The following is a 20,335-nucleotide window of genomic DNA, read 5'->3' on the forward strand; positions in this document are numbered from 1 at the left end:
TTTTTACATTAGCATGTGATGTTCCCACCCAAAACTTCCGGTGAATTTACTAAATTACTCATCATAAACGTTGACAAAATACATAACAATTATTTTAAGAATTATAGATACAGATCTCCTTTATGCAATCGCTATGTCCGATTTTAAAATAGCTTTTCGGCGAAAGCACATTTTGCAATATTCTGAGTACATAGCTCGGCCATCACGGCTAGCTAATTTGACACCCACCAAGTTTGGGACAACCTAAACTCAGAATTACTATTAGAAAAATTGTATTACCTTTGCTGTTCTTCGTCAGAATGCACTCCAGGACTGCTACTTCCACAACAAATGTTGTTTTTGTTCCAAATAATCCATAGTTATGTCCAAATACCTCCGTTTTGTTCGTGCGTTCAGGTCACTATCCAAAGGGTAACGCGCGAGTGCATTTCCAGACAAAAAAAATCTAAATGTTCCATTACCGTACTTAGAAGCATGTCAAACGCTGTTTAAAATCAAGTTTTATGCTATTTTTCTCGTAAAATAGCGATAATATTCCAACCGGACAATGTTGTATTCATTCAAAGAGGAAAATAAAAAATGGCGTGATCTCGTGAACGCGCATCTCCAATCTCTTAGCCACCAGGCAGTCCACTGAAAAACTGTGCTCCTGTTATCTGCTCAGAGACAGGAGACGCCTCATTCCGGTTTCTGAAGGCTTTAGAGAGCCAATGGAAACCTTAGAAAGTGTCACGTAACAGCTCAGATACTGTAATTTCGATAGAGATGCAACAGAAGGACTACAAATTCGCAGACAAGCCACTTCCTGCTTGGAATCTTCTCAGGTTTTTGCCTGCCATATGAGTTCTGTTATACTCACAGACACCATTCAAACAGTTTTAGAAACTTTAGAGTGTTTTCTACCCAAATCTACTAACTATATGCATATTCTCGTTTTTTTCACCCGGCCGTGAAAATACTGCCCCCTATCCACAACAGGGTAAATTACCATTCAAAAGATAAACCATTCATCTCTGTTTATTACAAGCATAATCTAGCGGCTACCGGAGGTTACTGACATTACCCCAGTGGTGGAAAAAGTACCAAATTCTCATACTTGAGTAAAAGTAAAAAATACCTTAATAGACAATGACTCAAGTAAAAGTGAAAGTTTCCCAGTAAAATACTACTTGAGTAGTAAAAAAACGTAAAAGTATAAATCATTTCAAAATCCTTATATTAAGCAGTGGTGGAAAAAGTACCCAGTTGTCATACTTTAGTAAAAGTAAAGATACCTTACTAGAAAGTTACTCAAGTAAAAGTGAGTCACCCAGTAAAATACTACTTGCGTAAAAGTTTTTAAGTATTTGGTTTTAAATATACTTAAGTATCAAAAGTAAATGTCATTGCTAAAATATACTTAATTATCAAAAGTAAAAGTATAAATGATCTTTTCTTTTTTTTAATTTACGGATAGCCAGGGGCATGCTCCAACACTCAGACATAATTTACAAGCAAAGCATGTGTTTAGTGAGTCCGCCAGATCAGAGGCAGTAGGGATACCAAGGCATGTTCTCTTGATAAGAGTGTAAATTAGACCACTTTTGGGTGTCATGGAAAATGTATGGAGTAAAACGACATTATTTTCTTTAGGAATGTAGTGAAGTAAATGTAAAAGTTGTCAAAAATATAAATAGTAAAGTACAGATACAAAAAAAACGACTTAAGTAGTCCTTTAAAGTATTTTTACTAAAGTACTTCACACCACTGCTATACATTGGTATTGCACACCCTTCCAGTCAATCATACGCGCTACTTTGTAGAAGTTATTGTAAAAGATAGGGCTACAGGGTGAGAGTTTTTTCTTCCAGTGGTCTAGTCTAACTTCGATATAATAGGTTATCTTGTTGGATGAGATGCCATAAAATCGACTCACTTTCAGTTGCGCGCACAGTGGTCAGAACTGATCTGAAGCTAGTTGTTCGGTGAAGTAGGCGACTTGATTTCGGCTATGACTAACTTTGATCACAAGCAATAAATAGCCTACAACTCGTGGTCGCTGACAGTCTATGGAAAATGTACGTATACAATGCGGTATGAGTGAAGCGAAGTAGGCTACTAGACTACAAGAACAAGCATTCATGGCTGCCGATGAGTCAACAGTGATTGTAACGTTTACTGAAGTCCAAAGTCGCTTCTAGGCTACAAATGGGTTCCATGTTTGATCTGAGCGTTGCTGTAAGACTCTATTTGCTGTCTTGTTTCGTTGTATCTGTGGACTTCACTTTAGGCTTGGGACAAAGCCAAGATACTGAATTCACGTTTCAACTCTCTGCCGGTAGAACAGAATGTTTCTACCAAACAGCTACGAACAACGGAAGCCTGGAAGTAGAATACCAGGTAGCAGGCTTGGACAATTTTGTTTTCTGTGGTATTGAAAACACAGCTGACATTCTCTGTGTCATTCTCTCTCTCTCTCTCTCTCTCTCTCTCTCTCTCTCTCTCTCTCTCTCTCTCTCTCTCTCTCTCTCTCTCTCTCTCTCTCTGTGTGTGTGTGTGTGGTGCAATTTCGTGCCTCTATTATAACAATGTTATAAGTTGTATTAGTCAGTCAGTTACTGGATGCTTTATTGTTACAGCCAAAGGACTTTGCTCAGATGCAAATAATGAGATAAGGCATCTTCCTTCCATACAGGTGGAGTCTATAAGACAGAGCCAGCTTGAATAGCTGCTGGCGTTGGCATGAAGGGTCAAGGCAGGGGAAGTGTTTACAAAGGGATCCACTGTGTCAGCATAAGGCCAGATACTCGAACTAACCTCTGAGCTATAGTAGCTGTAGTAGGCCTGTGGCTTCTTCTTCTCCTCTAGACATGTAAAGAGAAGGAGAGCGCTTACCACCAAGTGTAGGCCTACTTGGTGCAAAATGCATATTAAATATGAAGATGCACCATCCCTGGCCCGACCTTGTTACAATTTATATATAGCATTTTAGTCATTTAGAAGACACGGTTGCAGAGTTAGTCAGTTGACTAGTATAAAGTGTAAACCACTACAGGTTAAGCCCTTCACAGATTAAAGTTGAAGTGATACTCATCATGCTACGGTATCAATGCCTACTCTATATACTGGAAACCCCTGTTCCCAATCCTCACACTGTACCAAGGCCCTCTGGCAGACACATGACTGTGATAGGATGTCATGTTCCTCGCCACCCAACCCGCCAAGCCGTGACACATTTCTGTGGACTCTGTGTGTGTGTGTGTGTGTGTGTGTGTGTGTGTGTGTGTGTGTGGTCTGTGTGGAGCCTGGCAGGCTTACTGTGGTATCCACACAGCAACAGCTGAGACGCACAGGGCTGAGAGCGATGACAGCTTGAGAGAGCAAGCTGAAGGACTGTGAGGATTGAGACTTTTTATACAGCAGTCTGTGGTGTGTCTGTCTGCCTGACTGTCTCTGCCTGTCTGTCTGTCCGTCTGTTACCCTCTCTCAACCAAGACAATGACACCACACTGGCAATGGTAGTGACTCATGCCTGAGGCCTAGTTTATATGGCCTAACATGCTGTGTTTCCCTCCTTATGTTTCTGCTGCCTGAGAGTGGTGTTACTTTGACATAAACAGGCAGGTGCTGGGGAGTGGGTATACTGGCTAGCCTCTCCTTGCTGTTGGATTGTAGCTTTAACTGAAGTTACTGTAGGTTGGTCCTGACCTGGTGGATCTATTTGAACTCATATCTACTGTGTTGTAGAGTTTGAATATGGAAATCTGAGACTGCTAATGACCGGATGAACCATGAGCTGTGCAAATACTTGGAACAAATACTATATCCATTGTTGTAGTGGGAGGTATACGCAGGTATACACTGTATACCCACTTATTTTTCAGTTGGCATTGCGTATACTCACTTCTTAATCCCCACAATGCATATCAAAGTAGTGTAGTGGAGGTATACGCCATATCAGTTAATAAGGCTGATGGAACAGATCAGAAATTTTAGCTTAAAATGTTGATAAACTATTATGAGGTAGACCTATGCACAAATGTTCCAAAATGACATTTGAATGAAAACACTGTTCTAAAAAGCGATTTCATGGACAGAGATGGAAACATCTGATAGAAATGTAGAAAGAAGGGAGATCTAAAGATGCAACAGCTATCATAGGTTGCTAATATGACTAGGATAATGCCTTTGGCTGCTAGAAAATGACAGAAAATTGATAGAAAACCAATAGAACAGGAGAACGCTTATGAGGAAGTCTTTATAAAGTAATTGCCTCTACATTTCTATGGTGGGATTTTGGCTTTAGGCTACTTTGAAGCAAAGTAAGACATGACTCATATGAAGTAAAACGTCCAGGTTTCAAACAATTAAGGATCAGGAAAAATATAACAATGCATAGATGGAAAGGCTTTCCAAAAATCCTAATCAATGAAATGTTAACTAGCTACAAAGTAGTCTATGCTTACCTGGCAGAATGACATCATGATTATCTGCATCAATCCAGTGGTAATTTGTTTCGCAAACTCCATATCATGTGCTACAGAAACACAGCTAACCAAACAACAGTGCTAGGTGCTTGTGCACTTGAATTAAAAGGTAACTACACTCAAATGTTGTATTTATTTATTTATCCCAGACCAGTTGTTCTGTTAAGTGTGACTTTGTAAGCAAAAAAAAAGTAAAAACTTGACTGAATTTCTGACTCAGTTGACAGCCTAATTTATCTGTTTCAATAGTAGGCCTGTTAATTTATTTGCACGGTACAGCTTGGGTTGGCCTGACTGTGAAAGACCATTATGAACAGTACAGCTTGGGTTGGCCTGACTGTGAAAGACCATTATGAACAGTACAGCTTGGGTTGGCCTGACTGTGAAAGACCATTATGAACAGTACAGCTTGGGTTGGCCTGACTGTGAAAGACCATTATGGGATTTATAATTTTAGGCCATTCAGAGTGTATGTCACTGTTTGTCATTCAATTTTTTACACAGGGCACTTTTCCGTCGTCGGCCGGACCATTTTGGAAATGGGCAAAATTAGTGTAAAATCACTTCTCGAGGCACCACTACAACACTGACTATCTCACCAGCACACTGTTCATGTGTCTACAGTATGTATGGAAGTGGAGACGTGGTGGATTTCAGTCTGTCTATAGTGTCTGTCTGTAACACTGGATATTCTCATAGGAACACTTTGAGTTGGATTATAATATCATTTAATCCATTCCCTCCTGTTCCAGGTGATTGCAGGTGCAGGCCTGGATGTGGGCTTCACCCTGATCTCCCCCAGCGGATACAAGCTGGCCTCTGAGTTCAGGACATCTGACGGCATCCACACGTGAGTGGGCAAAACCTACTAACACAACCCTGACCTCCTCTAACTTCTCTGGAGTGGTATGAAGGTCTCACCATGCTCGATGGTGTGTCATTGAAAGTTTTTGTAAGGTGATGCAAAAGACACCTTTCCCTCCTCTGGCTTACAGACAGTAAAGTTGGACACTATTCTATATGACAGTCTGAATACTGTCTGACTTGCTCTGACCCTCTCTGACATCATGCTGTTCTTCCTCATTGGTCTGTCTCCCAGGGTGGAGCCTACAGAGGACGGAGACTACCGGCTGTGTTTTGACAACAGCTTCAGTAAGCTTTCTGAGAAGATGGTGTTCTTCGAGGTGATTGTGGAGGGCCAGCCTGGGGTCGCCTGGGGCGATGAAGAGTGGGCTGACATGGCCGAGCCAGAGAGCATGGTGGAGTACAAACTGGAAGACATTAGGGTGAGAAGGACAGGAGGAACACCTAAACGCTCAGCCACTGGGACTGGTGTCTTTCTATCACTCTATTTTTACACATCCCCTTTTTTGTTATTTTGTCTTTTCATCCTGTTCGTCTCTCCTGTTTCACGTTTTTCCTCTCATTCCTGCTGTCAATGTTCTATACATTCCTGTGTTCTCTCTTATCCTCTCCCACCTTACCCACTGTCTCTCTCCCTGCCTCTCCCTGTAGGAGACCATGGACTCAGTGCACAGGCACCTGGAGCGGAGCCGCCAGCTTCAGACCATGCTGAGGGCCTTCGAGGCCCGGGACCGCTACCTACTGGAGGACAACCTGTGGAGGGTCTCCTTCTGGTCCTCCATGAGCCTCCTGGTCATCCTGACTGTGGCCGTCACACAGGTCTACACCCTCCGACGCCTCTTCGACGACAAGAGGGTCTGCAAACCCTAGTGTCCAGTGGTATCTTCCACCACCCCCACACTCTTCCCCGTGGTATCTTCCAGCAGACTCACACCCTTCCCAGTGGTATCTTCCACCACCCCCACATCATGCCCAGTGATATCTTCCAGCAGACCAACACACGGCCCAATGGTATCTTCCACCAACCCCACACCCTTCCCGGTGGTATCTTCCACCACCCCCACACCCTTCCCGGTGGTATCTTCCACCACACCCTTCCCGGGGTATCTTCCACCACCCCCTTCCCAGTGATATCTTCCGCAAAGATGCCATAGAAGGGTGTTGGGACTAACAGGAACCTACTGTAAAGTAATGGTCTCAGAGATTGAAGAAGATAGACTATTGACAACAGTGATGTGTGGTAAATGAGGGACTGTTAGTAAGGATTTAGTAATGTTTGTGTGTGATGAGCTTGATTCAGCTTTTGAGTGGCAGAAAAGTGCATGTTTGTATGTGAGTCATAAACACTGTATAATGATGTTTTGACAATTTAGTGTCAATCTATCAAACAACAAATCAATGCAATAACAGATCATATGGTTGTATGTTTTTAACATGGGATCTTAAGAGTGACTTTACAAATATCATTTATTTAATGACATGGTTATAACACAACTACAGCAAAATAAACACACACCAAAAAAAACCATTCTACTGTGAAATAAATGAATTCTGGAGAAAGAGTAGCCTTGCAAAGCCACTGATCCCACAAGCTTACATTAAAAGCTGCAGTGGTTATCAGCCTGGTAATTACGAGGCAAGAGAAAGAAGTCTTACATGCAACAATGACTGTTCTCATGGGATGGTTTTATTGAATTACAGATGTTATATTTTTATTGAAATGTATAGTGTTTGACAGAGATCTGGTGAGACGAAGCCAAAGAGTTGAGACATTCAAAAAATGATTCCTGCCAGGAGAATGTTGCAAAGTCAACCACAAGCATAGTTGTTATATACACCTCCAACACCACAAAACAAGATCCAATCTTTTTTTTCAAATGAATGGTTGTATTTATAAAACCATAAAATCTCAATGATCCACTCCTTTCAATTGCAGGCACAGTAGTGCAAATTTGAGTGTCAGAAGTGTGCAGAGAAAGAAAATAAGGCAATCTTATTGGCTACCATAAAACAGCACTGGATTAAAGGCATATCGCAAAATTCATCAGTTGGATCTATTATTGACACTGTACTACATTATAATCACATTACCGGTATACGCCCTTCTTCATACAATTACCCTTACTACAGTATAAATAAACTGTATAAATCACATACAGCATATGCCATATACATTTTACATTTACATTTTAGTCATTTAGCAGACGCTCTTATCCAGAGCGACTTACAGTAGTGAATGCATACATTTCATACCATTTCATGCATTCTTTTTTTTTGTACTGGCCCCCAGTGGGAATCAAACCCACAACCCTGGCGTTGCACACACCATGCTGGCATTGCAAACACCATGCTCTACCAACTGAGCGACAGGGAAGACTATATATAGAAGAGGCTTTTATTCTAAGTGATTTACAGACATCCGTGCATACATTTCACGTATGAGTGGTCCCAGCAGGATTCGAACCTACGACCTTTGGTGTTGCAAGCACAATGCTCTACCGACTGACCCTTGCATAAGGCATCCACTGGAACTGGAATATACATGGTTTGAAGCTCTTCTGAACATGACATGACCCTCGCTGTTAAAAGCTTTGTATGCTTCTGTGCTCACTCAGCAGTGGAGTACCCAGTCACCTTACCGTTTGGTTTTTGGGGCCCTCCCAATACACTACCATATATTATTACTGGCTGTCATCATCCCATGTGGTGTTCCCCAACTGACACTTCAGATGATTAACTATAGCATCGAACAACAACGCAGTATGAGTGAGATCTCAAATAATCATATCTACACTTCCACCTACACACAATCATCTAAATAAACCAAACTTCTACACTTCAATCATTTTTATAGGAGTGTTCTACAAACGTGTTCAATAGGAATTCAGACACTAATCTGTTGAGAAATGGCCATATTTTAAAACTGCACTGTACATAAAACCAAGAGGAGAGGTTGTGTCCCAGGAGATAGCTAACACAAACAGTCACTGGATTTCATTATGAATTTGGCACATGAACAGTCAAACAATTTTATCAGTACAAAAATAATGTAATTTTCTCAATGTTTGTTTAGTATGGAAATAGTGAACAGAAGTTGAACCCGTACTGAGAGTGGTGTCAGAATTCAGCAAGGCTACAGCTCGCTAAAACCCCTGGAGGGGTTGGAAATTTCAGAATACATCCCCCCACACTTCTAGAACAGTCTGGGTAGGTGCCAACTATTAAAGGCTCAATGCAGCTGTTTTTATCTCAAAATCAAATCATTTCTGGGTAACAATTAAGTACCTTACTGTGATTGTTTTCAGTTTAAACATTTTAAAATAAAACAAAAATAGCTTCTTAGGAAAGAGCAATTTGTCAACCAAGAATGTTGCTAGGACTGTCTGGGAGTGGTCTGAGCGGGGAGGGGAAAACTGAAAACTAGCTGTTATTGGCAGAAAGGTTTGGAAGTCTCTTTCTTACTGGTGGATTAACTAATATACAGCCTGGTGATGACAACAGGCAGGATAAAACTCCATCCCACCATAACAGGCTGATATTTCAGGCGTTTTTTCAAACCACCCTTACACTAAAAGTGCATTATCATAATTGTCACAGTATAATTTCAACCTCAGTGTGGAACGATATATAAAGCATAAAGATATCACACTTTTGACTGCACTGGGCCTTTAACAGTTTTAATGAGATGGTGAGTGAGGGTAAAGTTGTCTTCTTTACCACGTGACTGTTCTCTCCGTATTTTATTCCAGCTTATGCAATGAGATTTCATTTCACTTTATGAAAAAAAATACACTTTTAAAAGAGGCTGATTTTCCTGAAATGCGGTCAGTTATTGTAAAACGAGTACGTTTGACAGTTGCCATTGAAAAAGCTGTCTCTTGTATTTCATGTTAGAAACTAAGTTATGGCTTTTAGAGTTTAATCAGTTCTGAAACCTATTCTTTGAAGAATATTTAAGGTTAATATGTTCAAAGTTCAGAAATTCTTCGCAGGTCTGGTTCTCTTGCTGGTATGTGGATAGTGCATCTCCAATCCTATCCTGCTTTGGGGCAAGGTCACCACTGGTTACGACGAGCAGGAGCAGGCCGCCTGTTCAGGGACAATCATAACGACAGACCAACATTAATAACTCTCTCCCATTCAAGTATTTTTGATGCGTAATACAGTTTGGTGATTGTGAGGGGTCTAACAGACCTTTTGAGAAAAGTTTTTTGTAAGGGAAGACCTAAGAACATTAATTTCCTATAATTGAGTTTGTGTCCATCACATTTTCTACTTCCTGCTTTCTTTAGCTGATGATTCCTACTATTACCATAGCTACCTGTTTTCTACTATGTGCAGCAAGAGACAAATCAAATCACGTTGATAAGACCATAAACTTGAACATTTAATTGAAAAACAGTACACTTGTACACCAAAGGCCTTCTACAACCCACCACCACTATTATTACTAACACCACAGCAGAGTATTGAGTTGTATAGTAGAGTATGTGCACCTTGCATTCAGAGAAACATCAGGAAGGAAGAAAAAAGAAGAGAATGAATAAGTTATTATTCCAGGAATTCTTGTCCTTCACAACTTTCATTCCACTTTTAACTCAAGTCAAAAGGCAGGCAGCCTGTTGGCACAGAAACACCATAGCAACATCCACAGTGAAGGAGGGGGAAGAAGAGAGGAAGGCATACCAGGAGAGAGAACCATGAGTGAGGACAACCAATGAGAGAGAGGAGAGAGGGGGGACCACACAAGACACAAGTAGACACCAACCACCAGTCTCTTTATTATACACAACACCTCTTTATTTAGCGCTCATGTTCCAAATGGGTTCATTTGTTTATTCAAACCCAGGAAATTACTAGAGGCACTTGACAAGGCTTTGCAAAAACTAAAGAAAGATTGATGCAGGTCAGTTCCCCCCCACCCACAATATGAAAGATACAGAGCATGGAGAGTTGGGGGGGGGGCATCCATTATGGAGAAAAGGCAGTCACCAACATATTACACTTTACAGATCAGGAGACAGGGTGTAGGGGGACAGGCTACAGTGACCGGTACCATCAGGTGACAGGGACACTTTCATAAGAACGGGACGTTTTCGATTCCCTTAAGACTCTTCAACATCAGAGAGTGACAGCATAAATGTAAGGCCAAATCTCTTCCTAGTAGGGGTTCTATACTTGGTCAAGAGATTGAAACCTTTTGGAGCATGGATAGACTCCATTTCCCAGAGGCTTTAGTTGGAGTTAGCTGAGATCAGAGTCAGACACCCACTAGCAGCACGGTCACTGTAGACAGACCTGAAGGGAAATGTATGGGAAGAAAAGCACATTCTGCCCAGAGAATATGGTTTTAGACAGTTCCTACCAAATTCACCCTCTACCTGTAGCACATTTACTCATAATGGATTTCTGGAAGGGGTACAAGGTATTGGACTGAGCTCTATAGAGTTTGGACAGGTTCTCCAGGCAGGATGTGTATGTACACCAGAAAGAGCAACAAAAGTTCAACTCCCACCCCCTGCTCACCCTCAATATTTATCACCCAATCAAAACATCAATGTAGTCCATTTGTCACTCACCCTCCAAACTCCTCCCCATCCCACCCCCAAAATTCACCCAGTAAAATCAATGATCAAATTACCATCAGAGGAATCAAATGATATTCATCAGTACAGAATCCCAGCTGTGAAGAGACACTCTTCACTCCTATTTAAACCCTCCCAGTGGCAGCAGTTATTCCAACTAGAACCCTGTAGTCGAACTCACTACCAGAAAGATGTTCAGTCTCCCTTTCCAGAGGGGGGTAGTAGGCTGAAGGTGCAGTATACAGCTGACATAATTTCTATCAAAACGATACATGACAAATGCCCACGGTTATAAATAATGAATTAATGCGATCTGGAGATTACAAATCTCAACGTTTCCCTACATCCCAAACTAAGTCAATATAACGGCTGTGTGTTAGTGCTTCAATTAGTATAACGATTACTACACATTAAAATGTTTGGTTTTCAATGAACACCATTAAACATCATTCTCCATCCATTCTTTTTTAAACGGGAGACATCATCTCTGTGTGTCTGTACTGAGACTGTCCATCAGCTATGTACAACGGTGTTTCCAAGACACCGGGAGGGTCTCTCGTCCATAAAGACAAATGACCATTGAATTGTGACAGGAAGAAGTTTCGGTCCTAAACCGGTGTCTCTCCAGCTCTAACCACATAGCCCCCTTCCCTTTCCTGCCTCCCCGCCCTCTCACCCTCCTCCAGGAGACCCTACTGTACTCTCCCCTTTACCTGTCCTTGTCCTGAATGGGACACCCGAGGTTGGTTAAGGCCTCAGTGAGGTTGACTTAAGGTGCTGGGATAACTCTATACTTAAGGATGCGTGGAGAAATCATCTCAAAGTGCTGACAACTCTCTCTCTGTTTATTGTGCATAGTCTTAAAGTAATGACAACCTCAACACTACCACTGGATGTATGGATGTACACAGAAGTGCTTCAAGTGGTCAATATAGATGACATTTCCTCAACGGTGGCAGGACATTCCAATAATAACGGGCACATTTTATAAGGCTGCTCTCAGCTTGATGTGTAGCCCTGCACTGCTAAATTGTCTTTTTCTGCCTCCTTTTGCTGTGATGAGACTGGTTTTAAAGCTACATACAGGGGGCATTAAAACAGACAAGTCACTCAAATAAAATAACAAGAAGAAAGTATTCATCAACACCACCGTAGTCGTAATAACAATAACTATTTTCCAGTATGAAATCAAGTTAGAAAAACCACAAAAAAAATGAACAGGATGTCTGTGTATATTACACAGAGGTGTAGGGTGTAGGAGAGCACGAGGTGAGGGCACGTCTAAAGATGGAGGGAGGGAGGGAAGCTAGCCTTTTACGTTTAGAAAGGTTGTAGTCTATGCTGCAGTCCACATTTTCAGAGAGGAAATTAACAATTCTGTTACCACAGAAAATAGGTCACTTAGGGGCATGTCACTTCCATGTAACCATCCACATCTGATGCCGTGACTGCACCCTGCTGGTCAAAGGTGAGCGATTAAGTCTTTATGAATCTTTTGATACATATGGTACAATATCCAAAACAGTGTAATTATCTCTTCTGATTCTGAAGATTCAAGTGGTTATGGTTCCTTTGCTTCTTTAGAATGTGGAGACCAGAGAGAGCCCACATGTGTAGGAGACTAAGGGAGGGTTAGCAGCTTATATCAGAGAACAGTTTGAGTCGACTACATTAGATTAGTCTGGTTGAAATAGCATATATCAATGTGCATAGATACTGTATAGGGGCCCCCTCCTCCCCTGCTCTCTAGCCCTCCCGTCTGGCCTCAGTACACACACACACACACACACACACACACACACACACACACACACACACACACACACACACACACACACACACACACACACACACACACACACACACACACACACACACACACACACACACACACACACACACACACACACACACAGGTGAGCCTGGCTGGTTCTACTGGGTAGTCTAGTCTAGCAGGGAGGGCTCGGCAGGGCGGATTATGGTGGGCCGGTGAGGAGCGCCAGGGGGTCTTCGGCTGCAGGGAGAGAGAGAGAGAGAGCAAGAACAGGAGGTGAGATATGCTCACGGAGAGGCGAGAGAGAGAGAGTAATGAAACAAACCCAGAGAGACAGAGCAAGCAGGAGAACAGATGAGAGATCGTGAGACGTGAATGGAGAGAAACACTCCCACAGAGAGAGATAGGGAGAACAGAAGAAACAGAGAAAGGGAGCTGAGCACAAAAGAGAGAGGAGTTAAGAGATGGGCTTTATGAAACAGAGAAGATAACCAAGATAGAGGAAAGAGAAAGGAAGAGAAGCGTGTAGAGAAAAGGTTAATGTAGTAATGTGAAAGGTGGGATGGAGGAAACTTATATCCATCTATTGACGTCAACAGACAGTCAGAGCCAGGTGCTGCAGTTAGTGATAACCTGGCAATTCAACAATGAATAAAGAGGGTTACACAGGTTAATATAGTGTCGATGAGGAGACATTATTCCTGTGTGAGGATAGGTAGGTAGGTACTGCTCCCTCCTGAGAGGTGGAGGTGCTCTTACCTGGGCACGCCAGGGGGGATGCGAGCGGGACGAGAGGGGATCAGTGGGGGGGCACTGAAAGGGTCCTGATGGTTGTTGCTGCCAAAGGCGTTAATGGGCGGCGGGCCCGGGCGAGAGGGGATGGGGGGCCCCCCAAACGCCGGGGAGGGGTTGAGGGGTGGTCCTAGCCTTGGGCCACTCACTGCAGGAGGACGGCTTGGGGGAGGGGCTGCTGCGGCCGGGGGGCGGCGCTGGGGGGTAGGACTGGAGAGAGACGAGAACAGAGAGAAAGAGGTGTGGGGAATGGAAAAAGAACAGACAGACAATAAAATATACATTTTACAAACACTGCACGACAATAAGCTTTGGTCGACTGTAGTCTCTTACACATGAAACTATTTTGTTCCCACGTGACCCCCTTTAGTTCCCACATGGGACAATGGATGAATCAAAACATCTTCCATTACATGAATTTGAGAGAATTTAAGGTACATTCACTCAATTCACATTAACGTCAAAGTCAACAAATCCCTTATGTGTGAATGTGTACACACACACACAATCTCCTCTCACCTGGCCTCCTGCATCCAGCTGTCGTTGACGGGCGGCGGCACGGGGACCGTCACCGTGGTGGTGGTGATGTCACCGATGATGTGCAGTGCCTCCTTGAGGGCGTGGTACATGCGGAGCATCTCGTCGCGGCGCTGCGCCTGGTCAGCTGACTCCTCCATCAGGCTGTTTTGGTCACCTGACGAGTACAGGTAGGCCAGCAGCTCTGAGTGGATGAAGTCCTTAGCCTGGGGAGGAGAGGAGAGGAAGACCATCGACTACGGAGAAACGGTGCTGTCCTACTCCTTTCACATCATACTAGTCTGCATGGAAAGATGGAGTCACTGAATAGTCAATCTTCAGTGATGCTAGAAAACACAAACACCCCAACGCTTGTGGAAACACGTCAACACATAGGTACACAAAGCTGGCATACAACCATTTGATGGAATCCCCTGCTATAAGACATACAACCATTTGATGGAATCCCCTGCTATAAGACATACAACCATTTGATGGAATCCCCTGCTATAAGACATACCACCATTTGATAGAATCCCCTGCTATAAGACATACCACCATTTGATAGAATCCCCTGCTATAAGACATACCACCATTTGATGGAATCCCCTGCTATAAGACATACCACCATTTGATGGAATCCCCTGCTATAAGACATACAACCATTTGATGGAATCCCCTGCTATAAGACATACCATCATTTGATGGAATCCCCTGCTATAAGACATACAACCATTTGATGGAATCCCCTGCTATAAGACATACCACCATTTGATGGAATCCCCTGCTATAAGACATACCACCATTTGATGGAATCCCCTGCTATAAGACATACCACCATTTGATGGAATCCCCTGCTATAAGACATACCACCATTTGATAGAATCCCCTGCTATAAGACATACAACCATTTGATGGAATCCCCTGCTATAAGACATACAACCATTTGATGGAATCCCCTGCTATAAGACATACCACCATTTGATGGAATCCCCTGCTATAAGACATACCACCATTTGATGGAATCCCCTGCTATAAGACATACCACCATTTGATGGAATCCCCTGCTATAAGACATACCACCATTTGATGGAATCCCCTGCTATAAGACATACAACCATTTGATGGAATCCCCTGCTATAAGACATACCACCATTTGATAGAATCCCCTGCTATAAGACATACCACCATTTGATGGAATCCCCTGCTATAAGACATACCACCATTTGATAGAATCCCCTGCTATAAGACATACCACCATTTGATAGAATCCCCTGCTATAAGACATACCACCATTTGATAGAATCCCCTGCTATAAGACATACCACCATTTGATGGAATCCCCTGCTATAAGACATACCACCATTTGATAGAATCCCCTGCTATAAGACATACCACCATTTGATGGAATCCCCTGCTATAAGACATACCACCATTTGATAGAATCCCCTGCTATAAGACATACCACCATTTGATGGAATCCCCTGCTATAAGACATACCACCATTTGATAGAATCCCCTGCTATAAGACATACCACCATTTGATGGAATCCCCTGCTATAAGACATACCACCATTTGATAGAATCCCCTGCTATAAGACAGAGCCTGATAAGTGTAGACCGTCTCTAGGCTTTTTTCACTCACGCTGTTGATCATGAGGTGCATGATGGTCTTGGGCATGAGATCCCTGATGGACTTGTTGACGATGCCGATGTAGGAGTCCACCAGGTTACGGATGGTCTCCACCTGCCTCTCCAGCTGGGGGTCCATGGAGAAGGTTTCTGACGGGGCCGTATCCTCAGTGTCCACCTGGGGAACACAGAGAGAGACGTTACCTCTGAGTGAGGACACACGTACCTGTTCTCTGAGTGTTTGAGGTCAATACACTATAGCAAATAATACTACTGCATGCCATTGGGATACATTTGCGGTAGATGTATGCCATTGTGAATCATACATCCAATCGCTCTGATATTAGTACCTCATAATCTCCCTTGAATCATGAATTGGCGTGCATGAGAAGAAACAAGCAGTAGGACAATCATCAGTGAAGTCATCAAGAAGTACAGGTGCATGACTAGTGTTCATCAAAAGGCTGTCACCACAATGCAGCCGTTCGTTTGACCTCTGCTTCTGCTAACATTCAAACTTCAAGGGTCGGTTTACCAGACACAGATGAAGCCTAGTCCTGGACTACAAACCCTTTCAATGGAGAATCTCTGTTGAGCATGTCCTTACGTCCGTCCAGGACTAGGTTTCATCTGTGTCCGGGAAAACGACCCAAAGACTATTTGAGTGAGTTTGGGTTGAGTACCTGGTCCTTCTCAGGGTAGACCCCAGCCCTCAGGAAGGAGGCCTTCCAACTGTCCACGTCCTCCTGGGTGTCACAGGCCAGCTCAATCTGACGCAGGTCCTTATACACATTCCTGCTTGATGGATGGCAAAACACAAACACAATCAGGGTGGGTGTAAATTCTATTTCATTTCTGTCAATTCACTAAATTAATTTCCCTCAATTCTTCTTGATGAGAATTTTGTAACATTTAAATGTCAGTTTACTTCCTGATTGACTGAATTGAGATGACAGACTTCTGTAGAACAGGACACACATACACAACACACACATCCATTTCTCTGACCTGGATTCAGTGTTGAAGACGCCAAATACGTGTTTGGTGGACATGAAGCCTTTCTCCACATCCCTCAGCTTGAGGTTATCTAGGGGCAGCATGTACTTCTTCTCTTTCTCCTAAAACACAGAGGGGGGGGGACGATCTGAACTCATAGCAATAACATCTTGACAAAGAAATCATTGAAGCCATTAAAAACATTAAAGTACACAAATAAGAGGAAGCTATGAAGACAGCCATTAACAAACTTGTTCATGGGTAACTTTGAAAAACAATGGAATACAACAGTAGGCTTCTCCACCAATGAGCAGACAGAGTGGAATGCATTTCCTCTGTATAAGACCCAGACCACCAGGCTGGTGAGAAGAGAGGGAGAGAGGAGGAGCATGGGGGAGAGAGATGGGGGAGGGATGCCAGCTTTGCACTGTTGAGGAGAAGCATCTGGAAGCGTTTATGTCTGCACTAGAACAGAGAGCCGCTCAGTCCCAACAGTTACATCATTCTAAGCCAATGTCCTCGTCTCACACACACACACACACACACACACACACAAATATATAACCACACACATGAAAACATACAAACCCCCATGTGCTTGTGCAAACTCAAACACATAGACGCATGAAAGTGGCATACAACCACAAACCAAGACAAACACACACCCCCACACACCACCCACCCCCCCAACCCGCCCCCAGTAACCCAGTACGATTTCCTGCAAATTCCAAAGGCAGATCCCTGCTGGAACATTTCAACCGGCCTGCCACGTCAGTTTGCTTCCACCATCCTCCCTCGCTCCTTCTCTTTCTCTTCTGCACTTTCTCTTTCTCTCGCTCTTTCCGCCACAGAGGACTGGTAGAAACTGAACGGTACCAGTTGTTGTGAGGCGTAGTCAGAGTGACAGGTTAAAGGTTTGTCTTTAGCTCTGGTCAGCGGTCGGCGGTGTCTTTTGAAGCTCTTTTTGTTTCGCTGAGAGAGGGGACATCTTTGCCAAGGCCTGGGCTGCTCTGACCGAACTAATGGTACGTTTAAAAGTAAGACTATATTTCCGAATGCATCCGTCTGTAAATGTTTAACTTTCCTTGGATGATCCCTAGTGCCTTCGGTTCATTTCTTTAATATTATTTCAACTTTGTTCCATTAAAACATTATAAAATATGTATTATCGACATGCCTTTTCCATATATTTTACAACCTTTGAAATGGCCTACAGAGCATTTGAAATCTGACTGTAGAGAGTAGTGTGTGGTCACACAGAGTGGCCAAAAACTTTGCTTTTTGTTAATGTGCACAAAGTAAATACAGTAATGGCTGTTGGAACTTTAAGTTGATCAAATTCTATTAAAAAAAAGTTGTAAGCTCAACATCTCTCCATTACATCAACATACTAAATTAGTCATATATCTATGGACCTCAGTCTGAGTTTGGTTGCTTTCTTTATCAGAGGAATGTTTACTCTCCCTCCATCTCTCTCTCCTTCCTCCTACCTCCCCCCTCTGTCCTGTCCCAAGGGCAGTGACCTGCAGCCGGAGCGACCCCGCGGGCCTTCCCCCCTCCTCACCCCCCCGCCTGCCCAGTGTTCAGACTACCTGTTCATCAGGCTGAAGCTGAACAGTAGTCTGCACATTGGTTAGGCTGGGCCGGGACACACACTCAGGACACATCTAACCACCGGCCACCAGGGGCTCTAGTGAGAGGCTCCGGATCTGATTCTCCACCATGACAATGAGGGAGGAGGGAACATGCAATGCAGATCATATATCAGCCCATGGACTCGTAGCAGAATCTTTCTGGCAGTTTGTATTGTATTATTTTGTGTTGTATTGTACTTAACCCAGCGTTAGACACTCACCTCCTCATCCTTGTACCAGGATAGTGACTCTGCGGTCAGGATGAACCAGTACTCCTTGGAGCCTCCCTTCATGATGCTGATGTTGATGGTGAGCCAGCCTTTGCGGATCACCTGTTAGGGGAGAGATAGGGGTGGGGGAAACAGGGGAGCGAGGGGTGGTGGGGGACAAGGTATACCGGGAGGATGGAGGGAAAACACATCATTAAAGTACTCATGATTTACCTCCTGGAGATCTTGTGATATGACTAACTTAACTGACCAATAAAAACCTTACCTGGGTACTCAGTGTGAGTTTTGGTTGATACTGTCTTACCAATATAAGCACTAAGATGTTCTACATACTCTAAATTAACTCTTCTATTCTGAGTACAAAGATTTACAATTTAAACAATGTTTCTGAACATGATCCCTGATGTATACAGTAAGCATACAAAAGTATTATTCAGAAAGGATGACTAACTGAAGGGGTGGAGATTAAAACAGAAACCTCGAACTAACATGGGGCATCCAGACCAGGGTCAGGGGTCGGCGGTGGTATGTTAGAGTGAGCGGGTCAGTAAAAGCTAGCCTATACACGGTTAGCCAAAACAGACTAGGGTTAGTGGGTTAACTGGGCAGAGTCATCAGACATACACTCCAGTGTAGGGCACTGTAGGAGGCTAAACACCTATCTAAGGAACAGGAGATAGGGAGATGGAGAGGCAAGAGGAGGGCCAGACTGTGGGAGAGGAATACAGCGATATGCAGAGACAGTGGAGACGGGTAGACTGAGCCACAGCTCACGGAGTGGACGGGTAGAGAGAGAGGGATGAAAAAAATAAAAGTGACAACCCCATCCTAAGTTAGCAAACATTGTTTTCACGACTTGTCTTATCAGGTGAATGATAATGTCAAGCAGAAGTAATAACATTTGAAAATGAATAGATTTGGTAAATAGTTTTTCATTGTTTTGACCTCCCCACATTATAACTGGAAGAGGAAGTGTAAACTAACAGCCTATTCGATAAAAAAGGTAACTCCAAACACATTTTCGCTAAGAACAACTGTTCTCACAAAGGTTAGCCATGTCTGGCCAAAAATGTATGTCCAAGTCAACAAAGCTTTGCAGCAGCCAGCAGCACTTTCCACAGTGGTAGTCTAGTCACAGGTGCTGTTTCAAAGCCTATGTCAGACACAGTGAGTGTAATTATCTTTAATGAGTGTAATCTGTTCAATATTAGGAGTTGAAAAATAAAGTTGACATCAGAAAGATACTCTTATTTTCTACTGCATGTAATTCAACATTTGCTTATTCTGTTGCTAGCGATATTCATAAAAACCTTTAAATAAAAATCACTTTTTTTGGGACCCCCTGCAGTACCTCGTCAGATACCTAGGGGGCTGCTGGCCCCTGGTCGTAGTACCCCTTGTTAGTGCCATTACAAAGAACCATCAGGGGCAGCAGATATCAAGCTTGGACAAGGATACTGTCAAGCTATGCTGATAAGACAGAGAGAACATCAACCTCTCTCTCCCTCTCCTGTGTCTTAAAGACTGATTGGGGTTTATGACCGGGGGAAATTATGTGGGAAAGTAGCAAAAGAAATGAGAGAGGAAGAGGCTGTAACATAGGAGTTGGCTACATTCTCAGTTTGCCTTGGCGAGGAATTGCCTTACACCCTTCTTTAATGAGAATGTTATTTTTAAAAACCTGGCTGGCAGTCAGTGGTCAGTGTCGTAAGTGTTGAAAGTGAGAGACAGACAAGAGGAGTGTGAGGTGACAGAATAGGGATAGTGAGATGCTTTTAATGCCATGACACTTCTTTCATCACTGTATAAACAGAAGCCCTGACATGCAGGATAGGTCAGTGATGAC

At 43.2% G+C, this 20,335-nt stretch overlaps 2 protein-coding genes and 1 long non-coding RNA gene across 24 annotated transcripts in view; 2 read left to right on the forward strand and 1 right to left on the reverse strand.

Annotated features, from left to right (window-relative positions):
* Nucleotides 1–1,892: 1,892 nt before the first annotated feature.
* Nucleotides 1,893–7,370, forward strand: tmed1a (transmembrane p24 trafficking protein 1a). Of its 3 annotated transcripts, XM_014203233.2 has the most exons (5): nucleotides 1,893–2,379; nucleotides 5,219–5,316; nucleotides 5,566–5,752; nucleotides 5,982–6,232; nucleotides 6,266–7,370. In XM_014203233.2, the coding sequence occupies exons 1-4, from the start codon at nucleotides 2,188–2,190 to the stop codon at nucleotides 6,198–6,200; spliced, it is 696 nt and encodes a 231-aa protein (XP_014058708.1). In that variant the 5' UTR covers nucleotides 1,893–2,187; the 3' UTR covers nucleotides 6,201–6,232; nucleotides 6,266–7,370. The 3 variants fall into 3 exon arrangements, with proteins under 3 accessions (XP_014058708.1, XP_014058707.1, XP_014058709.1); XM_014203232.2 differs by having other exon boundaries at nucleotides 1,901–2,379; nucleotides 5,982–7,370; XM_014203234.2 differs by having other exon boundaries at nucleotides 1,908–2,057; nucleotides 5,982–7,370.
* Nucleotides 6,996–20,335, reverse strand: part of LOC106601595 (dynamin-2) — a 47,746-nt gene continuing 34,406 nt past the window's right edge. For 11 of the 20 annotated variants that reach the window (XM_045720074.1, XM_045720075.1, XM_045720089.1 and 8 more), the window contains 7 exons: nucleotides 18,481–18,591; nucleotides 16,638–16,747; nucleotides 16,313–16,427; nucleotides 15,643–15,807; nucleotides 14,001–14,224; nucleotides 13,449–13,691; nucleotides 10,109–12,929 (listed from right to left, as the gene is read on the reverse strand). In XM_045720074.1, coding sequence (XP_045576030.1) covers nucleotides 12,860–12,929; nucleotides 13,449–13,691; nucleotides 14,001–14,224; nucleotides 15,643–15,807; nucleotides 16,313–16,427; nucleotides 16,638–16,747; nucleotides 18,481–18,591 — 1,038 coding nt within the window. In that variant the 3' untranslated portion in view covers nucleotides 10,109–12,859. Of the gene's footprint in view, nucleotides 9,420–10,108; nucleotides 12,930–13,448; nucleotides 13,692–13,996; nucleotides 14,225–15,642; nucleotides 15,808–16,312; nucleotides 16,428–16,637; nucleotides 16,748–18,480; nucleotides 18,592–20,335 lie in introns of those variants that run through there. The other 9 variants (XM_045720091.1, XM_045720087.1, XM_045720086.1 and 6 more) reach the window with 3 other exon arrangements.
* On the forward strand, nucleotides 17,388–18,766 carry LOC123743415 (uncharacterized). Its single transcript, XR_006770186.1, has 2 exons — nucleotides 17,388–17,650; nucleotides 18,140–18,766. It is a non-coding gene; the product is annotated as an uncharacterized lncRNA (long non-coding RNA).

Source organism: Salmo salar, chromosome ssa06 (assembly GCF_905237065.1).
Source record: "Salmo salar chromosome ssa06, Ssal_v3.1, whole genome shotgun sequence".
In the NCBI taxonomy this organism is placed as follows: Eukaryota; Metazoa; Chordata; class Actinopteri; order Salmoniformes; family Salmonidae; genus Salmo; species Salmo salar.

Bases quoted from the DNA above. Each gene is read 5' to 3' on its own strand.
- tmed1a (XM_014203233.2), top strand. From the start codon at position 2,188: ATGGGTTCCATGTTTGATCTGAGCGTTGCTGTAAGACTCTATTTGCTG. The intron at 2,380-5,218 runs GTAGCAGGCTTG...CTCCTGTTCCAG, and splicing joins GCCTGGAAGTAGAATACCAG to GTGATTGCAGGTGCAGGCCT. The intron at 5,753-5,981 runs GTGAGAAGGACA...CTCTCCCTGTAG, and splicing joins ACAAACTGGAAGACATTAGG to GAGACCATGGACTCAGTGCA.